Genomic DNA, 18852 nt, shown 5'->3' on the forward strand with positions numbered 1-18852 from the left:
AACTCCCCATGCAGGACCTCTGTCCTCAATGAGTTGTATTTATGAGACATATATGTGGAAGCAATTCTCAGTTTATGTGTTAGTTGTGCATGGATGTGCACATTGTTGAAAACTTTATATAGTATAGAGTTGGTCTTCTGTGTGTAAACTTGATTAAAATGAATCTTAAAGAGAAGGGGGTGGAAAGGGGAGAGGGGAAGAGAGGTGGGAGTGTGGGTGGGAGGGTGGGTATGATGTGAAAAACAACATATTCCTAAATTTTTCTTATGAAATGTGTATTCCTTAAAAAACTAATCAATTAAATAATAAAATTAGTGTTACGAATTAACCTAAATTTTGAATTCATCCTCTACATATAAAATGAATATACTTGGATGCTATACAAATGAAGTCATTTACTGTTTTTTTCTTCATAATATTTTATATTTTAATTGGCATGAGTTAATCATGCTTTCAATATTTGCTTTCAAATATTTGCTGTGATAGTATCATTGCACATTTGGGGCCAATGAAATGAGGGAATCTTTGGCTTCACCATTCAAATTCCCACTGCATTTAGAATACATAATTAAATGTTGTGATAAATGATTATTCTGTCCTTATTCTCCTATAAAATTGGTCACCCATATCGTAACTTGAATTTCTGCACTTTCATACAAATACAAGAATAAGTGGTTAGTTGGCAAAGGAACATTTAACCAAAACACTGCAAATAGACAAGAAAACGGTATGTCATATAGGAACAAGGTGAATATGGATGAAAAGTCTTAGAAAAATCTGAAATAGCCATGTGAGAAGATATACTCAGCCAGCATCCCAATGTCTCTCAAGAAAATACAAATAATGTATTATTCTAGAAGTCATTACTGAGTGTGAAAAAAAAATGGGTAGAAGTAAGAAATGAACTTAAGCTTCCTTGATGAAATACATTGGCTCCATTTCTTTCCAGGACTCACTGGCTTTGCGTGAACTACTGCCCTTGTGACTACATGCCATCCAGGGCTCTGACCATGGGAATCATCTTTGTCTCTCAGACAGGAGTCGGATTCCTAGGAAACATCCTGCTCCTTCTCTGCTATGGCTTCCTTTCCTGCACTGGACGAGGGATAAAGCACATGGATTTGATTCTCCATAACCTAATTGTAGCCAACTGCTTGGTTCTGCTCGCGAGAGGCATTCCTCAGACCATGGCAGCTTTAGGGCTGAAATATTTCATGGATGATTTTGGATGCAAACTAGTTTTCTATGTTCATAGAGTGGCCAGAGGGGCATCTCTGAGTGCAACTTCTCTCCTGAGTGGCTTCCAGGCCATCACAATCAGCCCTAACAGCCCCCAGTGGATGGAGCTCAAGGTCAAAGCCCTCAAATCCATTCGACTTTCCATTCTGCTCTGCTGGACCCTTCACCTGTTGGTATATAGTATGGTACCTATGAATATTACAGTGATGAGGGAGAGCAACAACCTCACAGAGAAAATAGATTTGGAGTTCTGCTCTGGCATAATTATTGACAGAAATATTTCCTTATTGTATTCAATGATGTTTTCCTTCATTGATGTCTTGTATTTGGTGTTGATGATTTGGGCCAGTGGCTGCATGTTGATCATTTTGTACAGACATAAGCAGAAGGTGCTACACATTCACAGCAAAAGCCTCACTCCCAAATGCTCCCCGGAGACAAGAGCCACCCACAGCATCCTGATGCTAGTGAGCACATTTTTCTGTTTTTATGCACTGTCTTCCTTCTTTACTTTCTATATGTCCCTCTTTGATAAACCCAGCTGGTGGCTTGTGAATACCTCTGCCCTTATGGGTTCATCTTTCCCCTGTGTTAGCCCCTTTGTGCTCATCAGCAGACACACCCGTGTCTCCAGGCTGTGGTATACCAGTGGCACAAAGATCAACGATTTTCATAAACGAGTCAGAGCATGAAACTCCAGAATGCTGCATGCTGTCCATGTATCAGTTCACCCTGCCATATTGTATATAGTATTTCATCTGGCTAAATTCTTCTGTCTTTAGGATCAAAACCAGATAGACTGAGTGTGATCACAAAATTATTTCATTTAGCAGATAGCCAGACATGGAACAAGGAGGGGCTTCTCATTTCTACTTTGCCTACATCAAATAAGGGTGTTTTTCTTCAGTCTTTGTCCTCCTGTGTCCTTAGCTCCTTACAAACCCTACTAAATCTCTTTACCATTAGCTCTTTTAATATCCTCATTTGAGATATTCTGAAAGTAAAGTCTACTCTCAGTTTTACGTCTTTTATTAAATACCTAAAATGAACTCCTAAAGATATGAGACTCCTTCCTTCACTCTGACCCTTTGGTGGGTATCAAAAAAATGTGAATACATTTATGATACAGTTTTCCTTCCCTCATTTGTTGGAGGAATTCTAAGTTTTTTCTAAATCAAGAAGTTGCTATCATTGATTCTATAAGCATGTTAAGTTGTATACCCTCAGATAAAATCCAAACACAATTGCACAAGTCCAGCTAGAACATTAATTCTGGAGGAAAAGTATAGTGGAAGAATACTGTCTTCGTTCCTCAAAGGAAACTTATGTGTAAGCCAACTGGAAAAACCCAGAGGAAGAAGAAGGAAAAATCTTTGGGACTGCATTTGATGACATTTTTATGAACATGGTTTTTTATTTTTTAAAGATGTATTTATTTGTAAGTTAGATTTATGCAGAGAGAGGAGAGGCAGCAGAGAGAGAGAGAGAGAGAGAGAGAGAGATCTTCCACCCAATGTTTCTCTCCCTTATTGGCCACAAGGGCTTTGGCTGCACCGATCCGAAGCCAATAGCCAGGAGCTTCCTCTGGGTCTCCCACACAGGTGCAAGGGCCCAAGGATTTGGGCCATCCTCTACTGCTTTCCCAGGCCATATCAGAGAGCTGAATTGTAAGTGGAGCAGCCAGATCTCGAACCGGCACCCATATGGGATGCCAGTGCTTCAGGCCAGGGTGTTAACCCACTGTGCCATAGCACCAGCCCCGTGACCCAGTCTTTCTAACTGAGATCGTGGGCAACAGATCGTGATATAACTGAATGGCACGTCACTCTGACAAAGCAGAGCAAAACAATGTGCATCACAAGGTTGAAACTTTTTTAGAAGCTCACAAGTGAATATGTTAATTTTGATTCCAGAATGTCAATGTGAAACAAAATTGGTAAGTAAAATCTCCTATATTTTACAAAATGTTGACACCACTGAAAGCTATTATTAGGAACCAGTTAGTTTGCCAGAAACAGAGGAAGCAGGAATAACTAGGGGAAGGCATGTTTGCCTCATTTATCCTTTTAAGATTTATTTGTTTGAAAGTCATTACAGAGAGATTTCCATCTGCTGGTTGACTTCCTAAATGACCCCAACAGTCAGGGATAGGCGAGGCTGAGGCCATGAGCTTCTTCCTGGTCTCCCATATGGGTGTCAGGGACCCAAACACATGGGTCACCTTCTGACACTTTCCCCAGGCCATTAGCATGGAACTGGATCAGAAGTGAAGTACCCAGGACTGAACCAGTGCCCATATGGGATTCTGCTGCTGCAGGTGGCAGCTTTCCCTGCTACTCCACACTCTGGAACCAGCATGTCTGTAATACATGAATAAAGACCAGGTGAAAATGACAGATGACATGAGGGCATTGAGGTAAAAGGAGCAGCAGAGGGAACTTGAGCACAAAGCCAGGTTGTGTTTCTGGCCAACCTGAGGGATTTGTCTCCCAACCAGGATTCTGGTTTATTTCTCAGAAATATGCACAGTCATAGCCTTCAAGAACAACACAAGGAAAGTGAAAAAGGAGAGAACTGCCAGAGTGTTATAAATGGTTCATGATCAAGTCAAGAAACTTTTATTGGGGTCGGCATTGTGGTTAGTGGGTTAAATCAGCAGCTGCAATACCAGCATCCCATGGGGTGAGGTGGAGGGACTGGTTCAACTCCCAGCTGCTTAGCTTCCAATCCAATCCCTGCTTATGCACCTTGGAAAGCAGCAGGTGTTGGCCTAAGTACTTTGGTCCCCACCACTTATGTGGGAGACCTGTATGAAGTCCCGGACTCCTTGCTTAGGCCTGACTTAAGCTTTGGGAGTTGAAGCCATTTGGGAAGTGAACGAGAGGATAGACCATCTCTCTTTTGTCTCTAGGTCTCTTTCTGTCATGCTGGCTTTCAAAGAAATAAAATGAATCGTGTCGGTGCCGTGACTCACTTGGTTAATCCTCCACTGTGACACCGGCATCCCATATGGGTGTCGGGTTCTAGTCCCGGTTGATCCTCTTCCAGTACAGACCTCTGCTGTGGCCTGGGAGGGCAGTGGAGGATGGCCAAAGTGCTTAGGCACCTGCACCCACATGGGAAACCAGGAGGAGGTACCTGGTCCCTGGCTTTGGATCGGCCCAGTGCAGCAGCCAAAGCAACCATTTGGGGAGTGAACCAATGGAAGGAAGACCTTTCTCTCTGTCTCTCTCTCTCACTAATTCTATCTGTCAAATAAAAAAAAATACTGTAAAAAGAAATAAAATAAATCTTGCAAATATGGAAACCTTCATTGACAGTTTCAACAAAAACATGTGGAATACCTAATATGTATCATCCATTATCAACTGTGTATGCAAAAAATGGAGAACCAACCACTTAGGGGATGAATACTTCATGGGTGAGTGTGTAATGAGATATTAGGTAAGACAATAGAAGGAGGTCTTATTGGAAAGATGATATTTGAGGCTAGACTTGAAAGGAGATAAGGGAGACAGTCACATGAATATTGAGATGATTTGACCACAATAGAAGAAACAGGCTATTCCAGCAAAGCCTGGAAAGTACATGGAACCAAGAAAGTAAGCAGCAGCATGCCAAAGAGGAGGATTGACAGGCTACAGAGGACGAAGTCTCAGAGGTCCATAGAACAATCTGAGCATTTTTACTTCTCTCAGAAAAAATGAAGAGATGCTGGAGCGTTTCTACCAATATATTTTCATTTCTCTGCCTCATATATTGAGCCATGCTGGCTGGTGAGTGAGAACTGACTTCAGAAGAAATAAAGCTGTGAACAAGGATAGCATTCAGATGAGCAGTGCAGAAAGTCAAGCAAGAGAGGATGGAGGAAGGTGGGTTCAGATTCTAGCTGTTAGGATTCCAGTTAGGATGCCCAGAGTCCCTGTGCTCAAGACCTGATTTCTGCTCCTGCACACCTGGGAAGCATTAGGTGATGGCTAAAAAGTTGGATCCCTGCCATAGGAGTGGGAGAGCTAGACCTAGTTCCTGCCTTTCAAATTTCTCCTGGATCAAACATGATCACTGGAGGATTCTGAAGTAGTGAGTCAGCAGATAAGAGCTATCCGCCTCTTTCCCTGTCTTTCTGATTCTAAATAAATAAAATTAAATGTTAAGAAGAAAATTGTGCTTTGCTAATGCTGGTGGCTGGGATGGTGATGAAAGTTACTTGTAGTCTTGATAAATTTTGTAGATGAAACCAGCAGAAATGCTTGTAGAATGGGATGTATGGAGTGAGGAAGCAATAATGTGCTAAGAATAAGCATGGCGATGGGATTTTGGTTCCGTTGAAGGATGCAGCTGTAATCAACCGAGCGAGGGCAGGATACAGTCAGACAAGATCTAGAAAAAAGCTCAGGAACAAGGTTTGACTAGGTGGAATTTGTGACATGTGTTAGACATCCACGACTAGGATATATGTAGATCACAGATGAATGGGGAGTTGTGGAGGGAGTTCTGGAAAGAGAGAAACTTTGGGAATGTTTGGTTTCTTGTATTTATTGATTCCCAATAGGATTGCATAATTCTAGGATTAATGATTGAGGTGTGGGGACTTTTCTTATTAAGCAATTGGAAAAGTGGAGGACCTAGCCAATCCAATATAAAAATAGAGAGCAATACACCTGTATCTACAGCTACTGAGAAATTTAAGTACAATATTAGATACCATTCTTAGAAGTTTGTCATGGATTAGATTTGCAGGTAAAAATCTCAGATTAGGATTTGTCATGAACTGCAAGGAACTGAAGAAGTAGAAAGAGTAAAAATGTTCCAAAATTGTTGCCTTGTGAAAAATGAGAAATCACAAAAGCATGAAATATACAAGATTAAACAGGCTAGTACAGTTTTTTTTTAATTTTTTTTTGGACAGGCAGAGTGGACAGTGAGAGAGAGAGACAGAGAGAAAGGTCTTCCTTTGCCGTTTGTTCACCCTCCAATGGCCGCCGCGGCCGGCGTGCTGTGGCTGGCGCACCGCGCTGATCCGGTGGCAGGAGCCAGGAGCCAGGTGCTTTTCCTGGTCTCCCATGGGGTGCAGGGCCCAAGCACCTGGGAAATCATCCACTGCACTCCCTGGCCACAGCAGAGAGCTGGCCTGGAAGAGGGGCAACCAGGACAGAATCCGGCACCCCAACTGGACTAGAACCCGGTGTGCCGGCGCCGCAAGGCGGAGGATTAGCCTAGTGAGCCACGGCACCTGCCAGCACAGTTATTTTAAGAAGAGAAGCATTTACAATGCTATTTGTAGAAGAGACTGAAAGATGTTGAGGAGCTGTAACCTCTTGATTATTTGTTCAGAGATTTGATAAATCAAGAGTCAGAGCACTCAGAAGGGTGTCTGGGCAGAGGGAAAGCAATAGTGGCCGTCCTTCCCAAAAGAGAGAAATTTTCAGTTTCAGTGGAACACAGCAAAGTTTCCATCACTACTCTTTCTTTCTGATCCTTGGGAGACAGCCAGTAATCACTGGTAATTGTTTTTGGCAATTGGTAGAAGAGACAAAAGTTTCTTAGAGTTCCCTCAACTCCCCAAGCAGTCACTCTCATTATTGAAACAGGTGGCAGCCTAATCATGCTCTAGAGGGAAACAAGGTGAGAGAATTTTAAATGACCTCTTCTGGGTTTTGCTGTCTTCCCCCTGCCTCACTCCCATCCTCTGAGTGTCATCACTGCTCCAACCTCCTTGAAAAAGCAACACTTTAGGAGACTACATCTCCATCCTGGAGAGAGGCTCCGAGGAAAATGGCTCGGTATCAGGGCTGTAAGGAGAATTCCTGGAAACATTCTGAGCCTTGACAGAGGTGGCACTGGTGCTGGAGTGTGAACATGAGAGTCCACTCAGAGAAGAGGGATGCTTGTTAAGGTCTGATCCAAACTCCTCAAGAGAAGCTGATGGTAAGAAACCCTGTGTCCATCTCCAAATCCTCCTATTTCGGTAGAGTGACCATATGTGACATTAGTTTATATGGAACATGGCAATGAGTAGATCTGATATTTGAATTACTTTCAGAGGTGATTCTGTAGTTACAATTTCAAAGTCTATTGCAAGTATTTCAGATGCCATAACCTTGTTATCTCCATGTGTGTGATCAAGAATCATATAAAAGTTTCTAATTTCTCACCCCATGAACAGCCACTAGGTTGTTATAGGGGACAGTGAGTGTTTCAGGACAGCTCTGATCCTTAGAAATAATTGTCTGTATTGAAGAAAGGAAAGCAGTTTTAAAGAGAGAAATGATTTCATAAATACAGATTTCAGATGCAAAATCATCCAATGACTTTAACAGGTACATGACTGTAACATTACTTGCAATAGTTTCTTCTGGTTTCCAAGAATGTGCTGTAATCCACTGTCAAATATATTTATTCACCCCTTAGTTCAGTTTTCTCATCCACAGATGTCAATGTCTTCCTGTATTCCTTAATCACTTGATGTAGTGAAGGACTCAGTATGCCTGTGTATGTGTTTTCTTATGGAAGAAGAACATTCTTAGTTTCTACAGCATCTAAAATGGGGAGATATATACTGGTATATGTTAAAGAATTTGTTGGGAGAATCTTTTGATTGGAAGCCAAATCCTGCAATTTTACAAAAAGTGGGGTGAGGAACTCAAATTTGACATAGCTTGTGTTTGTTCAGCTAACTGGTGAGAAACAGAAACTCTGACACATTTCAGACATATATATCTATGATTCAATAGTTTGAGTTCATCATATTACTCCATGTATGGGTGACTGTAAAGCGTGCTTGGTTTGGCATGAACACAAGTTACGGTGATGTCAAGAGCTTAGCCTTACCCATAAGAATAAGATGTAAAATATATTTTTTAACATTTCCATTGGAGGTCCCTGGAGCGACAGTTTGCCACTCTTCCCCAAATCACTATTAGAGCAGCTATCATCGCACAAGAAGCCTCATGGTGGTTTTGATCAAATTAGACACTGTCTATTTTCCTATCTTGGTTACATAATCAGAATTCTCCTATTTTTTGAGATTGCAATATGAACTTACATTGGTGGTTTTAATGTGTTTTACATGAACAGAAAATTTTAGTATATAAACTTTATCGAATAATGTAATAAAGGGTAAAGCACAGACTTTCTGTTTACCTTTATTTTAAAGTGTTCTTTAAATAGTTTTAGTATAACTTGCTAGTTCATATTTATTAGCCTATGTATGCTTTCAATAGTTTAATTTTAACAACTCAGAAATATTGTGAAAAGGGATTAGACAGCAATGCTGTTTTAAGTGCATTGTGTAACACTGGAACTCATCCACAATGGCCTTATCACAGGACACTGTCACTGTCTATTTAGAGTTTTTATTAACATTTTCAAAATTATTTTGTCCCTATACTGGAACAGACTAGTTTGGAACATTCATTGTTCTGGTATTATGGTTCTCTTTATCATTCTTAAGGTTTTTCAGGGTTCAGGATACTGTAAAGTGTTTTAAATATATTTTCATGCTAACTCATCTTGAGCTATTTGGACACACTGACTATTTTATTTCAGCATCACTTCTGTACAAAGAAAACTTAATATTTTTTCTTTATACTATTTTATATTTTACTTTTCAATAACTATTGTACTTGGTAGATTCAAGTGGTTCAAACATTTGCTGTGGTAGTGGTGCTTGTGCACTTATGCCCAAATGAAACAAGAGCAAACAAACCTTTGGCATCACCAATCTAATATAGAACTGAACTTATATTGGATGATTCAATGTTGTCATAATGAATTATTCTGCCACTATCAAGTCATGTCGCCAATAATGTAATTTGAATTTCTAATTTATCATAGAAATACAACACTGCTTTATGGAATAACTGAATAATCAGCAAAGATGGATTTCATGAAAGCACTATGTAGAAGAATATTGTAACACAAATGGGCAAGAAAATGATACAGTATACAGAAACAAGGTAAATATGAATAAAACTATTAGAAAAACCCAAACACACACAAACACACACAGGACAATATATATACAACATTCATCTTCAGAAAATTCAAAGAATATATATTTGTATACAGCTTTTCTGAGTGGGAATAATTGTTAGTTGCAGATGCAGAACCTAAATTTCCTTGATGAAATCCACTATTGGCATTTCTTTGCAGGATTGACCTGCTCTGTGTGAAACTACTGTGCTTGTGACAGATCCTTCCCAGGGCTCTGACAATGGGAGTCATCTTTGCCTCTCACACAGGAGTCAGGATCCTAGCAAACATCCTGCTCCTTCTTTGTTATGGTCTCCTTTCCTGCACTGGATGGATGACAAAGCAAGTGGACTGGATTCTCCATAACCTAATTTTAGACAATTGTTTGGTCTTTCTCTGGAATGGATTTCTCAGACAATGGCAACTTTTGGGCTGGAGTATTTTATGGATGGTTTGGGGTGCTAACTAGTTTTCTGTGTTCACAGAGTGACCAGAGGGTGCTCCCCTGAGACTACAGTCACTCACAACATCCTGATCCTAGTGAGCACCTTTTTCTCTTTTTATGTGCTATCTTCCATCTTTCCTCTTATACGTCCCTCTTTGATAAAGCCAGTTGGTGGCTGATGAACATCACTGCTCTCATGGCTTCAAGCTTCCCATCTTATTCCCTTTCTGCTGATCAACAAATACCCACCTGTCTCTAGTCTATGCTATGCAGCAGCAGAAAAATCAGTGATTTCTATAAATGAGTCAGAGCATGAAAATGTGCAATGCTGAATGTGTCCATGTAAAAACTCATCCTTCCCGATCTTTAAGTGTTTACTGGCTAAGTACGTTTGTGGACAGAAGCAGAAGCACAATAGCAGAGCTTGATCACATACTTACTTTAATTTAACAGTCAGATATGAAACAAGGGAGGATTCCTCACTTCCTCTTGCAGGACATAACAAGGTATGTTTATCTTAGTCATTGTCCTCACATGTCCTTTCTGCCTTATGAGTCCTGTTAAATCTTTCATCTATGATTATCTTCCTGTACTCTTTATTGAGACATTGTGATAACAAAGTCTACTCTCAGGTTTACTTAATTGACAAAATACATAAATGAACTCCTAAAGATATGTCTAGCTAGTATAGGAATTGCAAAAAATACTTGAGTGGGAAGAATGCTGTCTTTATGTCTCAGAGGACAATTCTGCCTCAGCCAACTGGAAAAACCCAGAGGGGAAATAAGCAAAGCATCTCAGGGTGTCACTCTGGTGCCATCCTTGCAGACAGGGTCTTTCTAAATGAGGCTGTGCACAGCAGATTCCACTGTGACTGAAGAGCATGCAGCTCAGAAAGGTTCTTTTGGACAAAGCAGAGCAGAACAGGTTGCAACAGAAGGCTGGAACTTTTTCTCTGCTTATAAGAAGCTCATGGGCAAAAGATGTTCATTTTGAATTCCTGGAGTTTCAGCGGTAGCCAGAAATAAGTAAATATAATATCATTCACATTTTACAAAGATGTAGAAAATGTTAATAACCCTTAAAGCTCTTATGAGGCACTAGTTTATGTATCCAGAGATAGATGAGGCAGGCATAGTGAAAGGAAGGCATGTTGTAACACATGAAAAAGATGAGATGAGAAGGACAGATGAGACAAGGGCATTAAGGTGTAGGGAGTGAGAGAAGGAACCCAAGCACAGGGCCAGGTTGTGATTCTAGCCAACCTGAGGGTTTTCTCTCCCGTTTCTGATTACATTGAACTTCTCAGAACTATGCACAGTTGCAGCCTTGAGGAATGATGAAAATGAGGGGCACGATCACAGAAAACTGCCAGCATGTTAGTGATGAATCAGGACAAAGTCAACAAACGTCTATTGAGGGCTGGCATTGTGGTGCAGCTGGTAAGACTTTGCCTGGGACTCTGGCATCCCCTACAGAGGCACCAGTTGGAGTATGGGATCCTCTGCTTCCAATACAGCTTCCTGTTAAAATGCCTAAGAAAGCACAAGATGGCCCAAGAACTTGGTCCCCTGACACCACGTGGGAGACTGGATGGGGTTCCAGGACCTGGATTCATGCTGTCCTGCCACAGCCATTGATGCCATGTGCAAAGTAAACCGGCAGATGGAAGTTACCTTTGTGTCTGAGTCTCTCCCTCTCTCTGTTATTCTGCCTTTCCAATAAATAAATGATTTTAAGAAAACACACAGAAACCTTCATTCACTGTTTCAATAAACCTATGTTAAGTACAGTGGGCCTGTCTTATCAAGGAATTAGGAACCCTCCCAAATCAAATTCTTAGGTGGAAACCAACAGCAATTTGATTTTTTTTAAAGCCTTTCAAAGAATAGTTATGTTAACTGGTTTCTTTCTTTCTTTCTTTCTTTCTTTCTTTCTTTCTTTCTTTCTTTCTTTCTTTCTTTCTTTCTTTCTTCCTTCCTTCCTTCCTTCCTTCCTTCCTTCCTTCCTTCCTTCCTTCCTTCCTTCCTTCCTTCCTTCCTTTTGCCAGGCAGTTAGATAGTGAGACAGAGACAGAGAGAGTTATAGACAGTGAGAAAGTAACAGAAAGACAGTTCTTCCTTCTGTTGGTTCACTTCCCTAATGTCCACTGTGACCGGCGCTACGCCGGTCCGAAGCTAGTAGCGGGGTACTTCCTCCCTGTCTTCCATGCTGGTACAGGGACCCAAGCACTTGGCCATCCTCTGCTGCCCTCCTGGGCCACAACAAAGAGCTGAACTGGAAGAGGAACAACTGGACAGAACCGGAACCCAAAACAGGACTAGAACCCAGTAACCAGCACCTCAGGTGGAGGATTAACCTAGTGAGCCACGGCACTGACCATGTTAACTGTTTTCTGTACCCTCCCCATAAATCAGAACCTGATTTACATCAGCTCCTTCACAAACTGCTATCTTTTGGTAAGAGATTGAGCATCTTTTTGTTATGTCTGTTGTTTTTTGTGATAGCATTTCTGAATTTGCACAATAATCTCATAACAATTATTTTTAATATTATACAATTTAGCTAATAAGATGTATAGGTATAAAGTAACAAGCTATGTAGAAAGAATTGATTTTCTTTTCTTTTTTTTATCTTTTATTTAATGAATATAAATTTCCAAAGTACGACTCATGGATTACAATGGCTTCCCCCCCCATACCGTCCCTCCCACCCACAACCATCCCCTTTCCCACTCCCTCTCCCCTTCCATTCACATCAAGATTCATTTTCGATTATCTTAATATACAGAAGATCAGCTTAGTATACATTAAGTAAGGATTTCAACAGTTTGCTCCCACACAGAGACATAAAGTGAAAAATAATAGATGATATTTTTAAATGATGATGAAATCAGATCAGACCTATTGTCATGTTTAATCCCAGTGAGAGTCAAGTTGGGAATTGATAGTTTCTTTTTTCTTTTTTTTTAACAGAAGATCAGTTAAGTATACATTAAGTAAAGATTTCAACCGTTTGCACCCCCATAGAAACACAAAGTGAAATATACTGTTTGAGTACTCGTTATAGCATTAAGCCTCAATGTACAGCACATTAAGGACAGAGATCCTACATGAGGAGTAAGTGCACAGTGACTCCTGTTGTTGACTTTACAAATTGACACTCCTGTTTATGGCGTCAGTAATCTCCCTATGCACCAGTCATGAGTTTCCAAGGCTATGGAAGCCCCTTGAGTTCTCCAACTCTTATCTTGTTTAGACACGGTCATAGTCAAAGTGGAGGTTCTCTCCTCCCTTCAGAGAAAGGCACCTCCCTCTTTGAAGACCTGTTCTTTCCACTGGGATCTCACTCACAGAGATCTTTTTGCCAGAGTGTCTTAGCTTTCCATGCCTGAAATACTCTCATGGGCTTTTCAGCCAGATCGGAATGCCTTTAGGGCTGATTCTGAGGCCAGAGTGCTATTTAGGACATCTGCCATTCTATGAGTCTGCTGAGTATCTCACTTCCCATGTTGGATCACTCTCCCCTTTATTTATTCTATCGGTTAGTGTTAGCAGGTACTAGACATGTTTATGTGCTCCCTTTGACTCTTAGTCCTTTCATTATGATCAATTGTGAACTCAAATTGATCACTTGGACTAGTGAGATGGCATTGGCACATGCCACCTTGATGGGATTGAATTGGAATCCCCTGGTATGTTTCCAACTCTACCAATTGGGGCAAGTCAGCCCGAGCATGCCCCAAGTTATACATCTCTTCCCTCTCTTATTCCCACTCTTATGTTTAACAGGGATCACATTTCAGTTAATTTTCAACATTTAAGAATAACTGTGTGATAATTACAGAATTAAACCAGTCATATTAAGTAGAACAGACAAAAAATACTAAGAGGGATAAAGTATTAAGTTGTCCATTAACAGTCAGGGCTATGCTGATCAAGTCACCATTTCTTATAGTGTCCATTTCACTTCAGGAGGTTTCCTTTTTGGTGTTCAGTCAGTTGTCACTGATCAGGGAGAACATATGGTATTTGTCCCTTTGGGACTGGCTTACTTCACTCAGCATGATGTGTTCCAGATTCCTCCATTTTGTTGCAAATGACTGGATTTCGTTGTTTCTTACTGCGGTATAGTATTCTAAAGAATACATATCCCATAATTTCTTTATCCAGTCTACCGTTGATGGGCATTTAGGTTGGTTCCAGGTCTTGGCTATTGTGAATTGTGCTGCGATAAACATTAGGATGCAGACCGCTTTTTTGTTTGTCAATTAAAACTCCTTTGGGTACATTCCAAGGAGTGGGATGGCTGGGTCGAACGGTAGGGTTATCTTCAGGTTTCTGAGGAATCTCCAGACTGATTTCCATAGTGGCTTCACCAGTTTGCATTCCCACCAACAGTGGGTTAGTGTCCCTTTTTCCCCACGTCCTCACCAGCATCTGTTGTTGGTAGATTTCTGTATGTGATCCATTCTAACTGGGGTGAGGTGAAACCTCATTGTGCTTTTGATTTGCATTTCCCTGATTGCTAGTGACCTTGAGCATTTTTTCATGTGCCTGTTGGCCATTTGGATTTCGTGTTTGGAAAAATGTCTATTGAAGTCCTTGGCCCATCTCTTAAGTGGGTTGTTAGTTTTGTTTTTGTGGAGTTTCTTGATCTCTTTGTAGATTCTGGTTATTAACCCTTTATCTGTTGCATAGTTTGCAAATATTTTTTCCCATTCTGTCAGTTGCCTCTTCACTTTCCTGACTGTTTCTTTTGAAGTACAGAAACTTCTCAATTTGATGCAATCCCAATAGTTGATTTTGGCTTTGACTGCCTGTGCCTCCCGGGTCTTTTCCAGAAATTCTTTGCCTGTGCCAATATCTTGAAGGGTTTCTCCAATGTTCTCTAATAACTTAATGGTGTCAGGACATAGATTTAGGTCTTTAATCCACGTTGAGTGGATTTTTGTGTAAGGTGTAAGGTAGGGGTCTTGCTTCATGCTTCTGCACGTGGAAATCCAGTTTTCCCAGCACCATTTATTGAATAGACTGTCCTTGCTCCAGGAATTAGTTTTAGATCCTTGATCAAATATCAGTTGGCTGTAGATGTTTTGGTTGATTTCTGGGGTTTCAATTCTGTTCCATTGGTCTATCCATCTGTTTCTGTACCAGTACCGTGCAGGTTTGATTACAACTGCCCTGTAGTATGTCCTGAAATCTGGTATTGTGATGCCTCCGGCTTTGTTTTTGTTGTACAAGATTGCTTTAGCTATTCAAGGTCTCTTGTGCCTCCATATGAATTTCAGCATCATTTTTTCTAGATCTGAGAAGAATGTGTTTGGAATCTTGATTGGTATTGCATTGAATCTATAAATTGCTTTTGGGAGAATGGACATTTTGATGATGTTGATTATTCCAATCCATGAGCATGGAAGATTTTTCCATTTTTTGGTATCCTCTTCTATTTCTTTCTTTAAGATTTTGTAATTCTCATCGTAGAGATCTTTAACATCCTTGGTTAAGTTTATTCCAAGGTATTTGATTGTTTTTGTAGCTATTGTGAATGGGATTGATCTTAGCAGTTCTTTCTCAGTCATGGCATTGCTTGTGTATACAAAGGCTGTTGATTTTTGTGCATTGATTTTATATCCTGCCACTTTGCCAAACTCCTCTATGAGTTCCAATAGTCTCTTAGTAGAGTTCTTTGGATCCTCTAAGTACAGAATCGTATCGTCTGCAAGGAGGGATAGTTTGACTACTTCCTTCTTGATTTATATTCCTTTGATTTCTTTTTCTTGTCTGATGGCTCTGGCTAAAACTTCAAGAACTATGTTAAATAGCAGTGGTGAGAGTGGGCATCCCTGCCTGGTGCCAGATTTCAGTGGAAATGCTTCCAACTTTTCCCCATTCAATAGGATGCTGGCCCTGGGTTTTTTATAAATTCCTTTGATTATATTGAGGAATGTTCCTTCTATACCCAATTTGCTTAGAGTTTTCATCATGAAAGGGTGTTGAATTTTATCAAATGCTTTCTCTGCATCAATTGAGATAATCATATGGTTTTTCTTCTGCAGTCTGTTAATGTGGTGAATCACATTGATTGATTTGCGAATGTTGAACCATCCCTGCATACCAGGGATGAATCCCACTTGGTCTGGGTGGATGATTTTCCTGATGTGTCGTTGTACTCTATTGGCCAGAATTTTATTGAGGATTTTTGCGTCTATGTTCATCAGGGATATTGGTCTGTAATTTTCTTTCAATGCTGCATCTTTCTCTGGCTTAGGGATTAAGGTGATGCTGGCTTCATAGAAAGAATTTGGGAGGATTCCCTCTTTTTTGATTGTTCTGAATAGTTTGAGAAGAATTGCAGTTAGTTCTTCTTTAAATGTCTGGTAGAATTCAGCAGTGAATCCATCTGGTCCTGGGCTTTTCTTTGTTGGGAGGGCCTTTATTACTGTTTCAATTTCTGTTTCAGTTATGGGTCTATTTAGGTTTTCTATGTTTTCATGGTTCAATTTTGGTAGATTGCATGTGTCCAGGAATCTATCCATTTCTGATAGGTTTTCCTGTTTGCTGGCATAAAAGTCCTTGTAGTAATTTCTGATGATTCTTTTTATTTCTGTGGTGTCTGTTGTTATGTTTCCTTTTTCATCTCTGATTTTATTGATTTGGGTCTTTTCTTTTTTTAGTTAGTTGGGCCAATGGGGTGTCAATTTTGTTTATTTTTTCAAAAAACCAGCTTCTCACTTGGCTGATTTTTTGTAGTGTTTTTTTGGATTCAGTCCTGTTAATTTCTTCTCTGGTTTTAATTATTTCTCTCCTCCTACTAGATTTGGGTTTGGTTTGCTGCAGTTTTTCTAGGTCCTTGAGGTGCGCTGAAAGCTCATTTATTTGGTACCTTTCCAATTTCTTGATATGGGCACCTATTGGTATATATTTGCCTCTCAATACTGCTTTTGCTGTATCCCATAAGTTTTGATATGTTGTGTTGTTGTCTTCATTTACTTCCAGAAAGTTTTTGATTTCTCTTTTGATTTCTGGAATGACCCAGTGTTCATTCAGGAGCATGTTGTTCAGTCTCCATGTGTTTGCATACTTTCTGGGGTTTCCTGAGTTGCTAATTTCCAGCTTCATTCCGCTGTGGTCTGAGAAGCTGCATGGTATGATTCTAATTCTTTTAAATTTGCTGAGACTTGCTTTATGGCCTAGTATGTGATCAATCCTGGAGAAGGTTCCATGCACTGCTGAGAAGAATGTGAAGTCTGTAGATGTAGGGTTGAAAGTTCTGTAGATATCTGTTAGATCCATTTGGGCAATAGTATCAAATAAATCTGCTGTTTCCTTGTTGATCTTCTGTCCGGATGATCTGTCTATTTCTGAGAGTGGAGTATTGAAGTCCCCCAGTACTATTGTATTGGAATCTAAATCTCCCTTTAAGTCCCTTAACATATCTTTTAAATAGACTGGTGCCCTGTAATTAGGTGCATATACATTTATAATAGTTACATCTTCCTGTTGAATTGAACCCTTAATCATTATATAGTGTCCCTCTTTGTCTCTCTTAACAGTTTTTGTATTATAGTTTATTTTGTCTGATATTAATATGGCTACACCTGCTTTTTTTTGGTTTCTGTTGGCATGGAATATCTTTTTCCAACCTTTCACTTTCAGTCTGCATGCCTCTTTGTTACAGAGATGTGTTTCTTGTAGGCAACAAATAGTTGGGTTGTGTTCTGTGAGCCAGTCAGCCAAACGGTGTCTTTTAACTGAAGAATTCAGACCATTAATGTTCAATGTGACTATTGATGCGTAGTGACTTTGCCCTGCCATTTTCCTGGAAATATTTTCTAGTATATGCTTTGAGCTTCCCATGCTCTTTTACTGGTAGGTGTTCTTCCTTTCCCTTCTTTCATATTGATGGCCGTGTTTCTGTGTTTCTGAGTGTAGCACATCTTTAAGTATCTTTTGCAGGGCCAGACGAGTGGCCACAAAGTCCTTCAATTTCTGTTTGCTATGAAAGGTCTTTATTTCACCTTCATTCACAAATGAGAGCTTGGCAGGATATAATATTCTGGGCTGGCATTTTTTTCCTCTTAGCACCTGTGCTATGTGTCGCCATTCCCTCCTAGCCTGTAGTGTTTCTGATGAGAAGTCTGCTGTGAGTCTGATTGGAGATCCTCTGAGAGTAATCTGACGTTTCTCTCTTGCACATTTTAGGATCTTTTCTTTATGTTTCACTGTGGTAAGTTTAATTACCACGTGTCGTGGTGAGGATCTCTTTTGGTCACGTTTATTCGGGGTTCTATGAGCTTCCTGTACTAGGATGTCTCTGTCCTTCTCCAAACCCGGAAAGTTCTCTGCTAGTATCTCACTAAAAAGGCCTTCTAATCCTTTCTCTCTCTCCATGCCTTCAGGAACTCCTAGAACTCGAATGTTGCTTTTTTTAATAGTATCCTGCAGATTCCCAACAATATTTTTTAGATTTCTAATTTCCTCTTCTTTTCTTTGGTTTGACTGTATGTTTTCCTGTGCTCTAAGTCCAATATTCTCTCTTCTGCTTCACCCATTCTGTTTTTAAGGCTTTCTAATATGTTTGTCATTTGATCTATTGAGCTCTTCATTTCATTTTGATTTCTCTTCACTATCACACTTTCCTGTTCTACTAGTTTCTGAGTTTCATTTTGACTCTTCCTTAAAATTTCATTTTCACGAGAGAGATTTTCAATGTTGTCCAATAAGGATTTCTGTAGTTCAAGGATTTGCTTTTGAAAACTTCTAAATGTTCTTATCATAAATTTTTTGAAATCCGTATCTTGCATTTCTTCTATCTCATCATCTTCATAATCTTGGCTTGGGGTGTTTTGCTTATTTGGAGGCATCATAGTGTCATCGTTGATCTTGTTCCCTCGATTTCTGTGTTTGTTACTCGGCATAGTTAATTCTTCTTTCGTCACTGTGCATTTTTTTAATTTTTATTTTATTTTATACTGTGTCCGTGTTAAGTGGACTGCCTGCTGATGGAGGAGCCTTGGAGGCTTGAGATGGGTGCGGCCTGAGAGCTCTGCCTGGTTCTTCCTGGTTAAGGGTGTGCAAAGTGACACCCTCAGGTTATGCGTGGTAAATCTCTCTCTTTTTATTTATTTATGTATTTTATTTATTCAGGGGGTAAGTAACACTGCACTGCTTCCAGTCTTTGGCTTCTACCCG

General features: G+C 40.1%; 1 protein-coding gene and 1 long non-coding RNA gene across 4 annotated transcripts in view; both read left to right on the plus strand.

The window, feature by feature from the left end:
* The window catches only part of ORYCUNV1R1509 (vomeronasal 1 receptor oryCunV1R1509), a 73005-nt gene extending 64770 nt beyond the window's left edge, over window positions 1-8235 (plus strand). For 2 of the 3 annotated variants that reach the window (XM_070061829.1, XM_070061828.1), the window contains one exon: window positions 950-8235. In XM_070061829.1, the coding sequence (XP_069917930.1) occupies window positions 990-1931 (942 nt within the window). In that variant the 5' untranslated portion in view covers window positions 950-989 and the 3' untranslated portion in view covers window positions 1932-8235. Of the gene's footprint in view, window positions 1-949 lie in introns of those variants that run through there. The other variant, NM_001167198.1, reaches the window with a different exon arrangement.
* The window catches only part of LOC138846755 (uncharacterized), a 179197-nt gene that overhangs the window by 68882 nt on the left and 91463 nt on the right, over window positions 1-18852 (plus strand). Inside the window, exon 2 of the long non-coding RNA XR_011384290.1 lies at window positions 9076-9197. This is a non-coding gene — a long non-coding RNA (uncharacterized lncRNA). The remainder of the gene's footprint in view (window positions 1-9075; window positions 9198-18852) is intronic.

Source organism: Oryctolagus cuniculus, chromosome 18, assembly GCF_964237555.1.
Source record: "Oryctolagus cuniculus chromosome 18, mOryCun1.1, whole genome shotgun sequence".
NCBI classification, from domain to species: Eukaryota; Metazoa; Chordata; class Mammalia; order Lagomorpha; family Leporidae; genus Oryctolagus; species Oryctolagus cuniculus.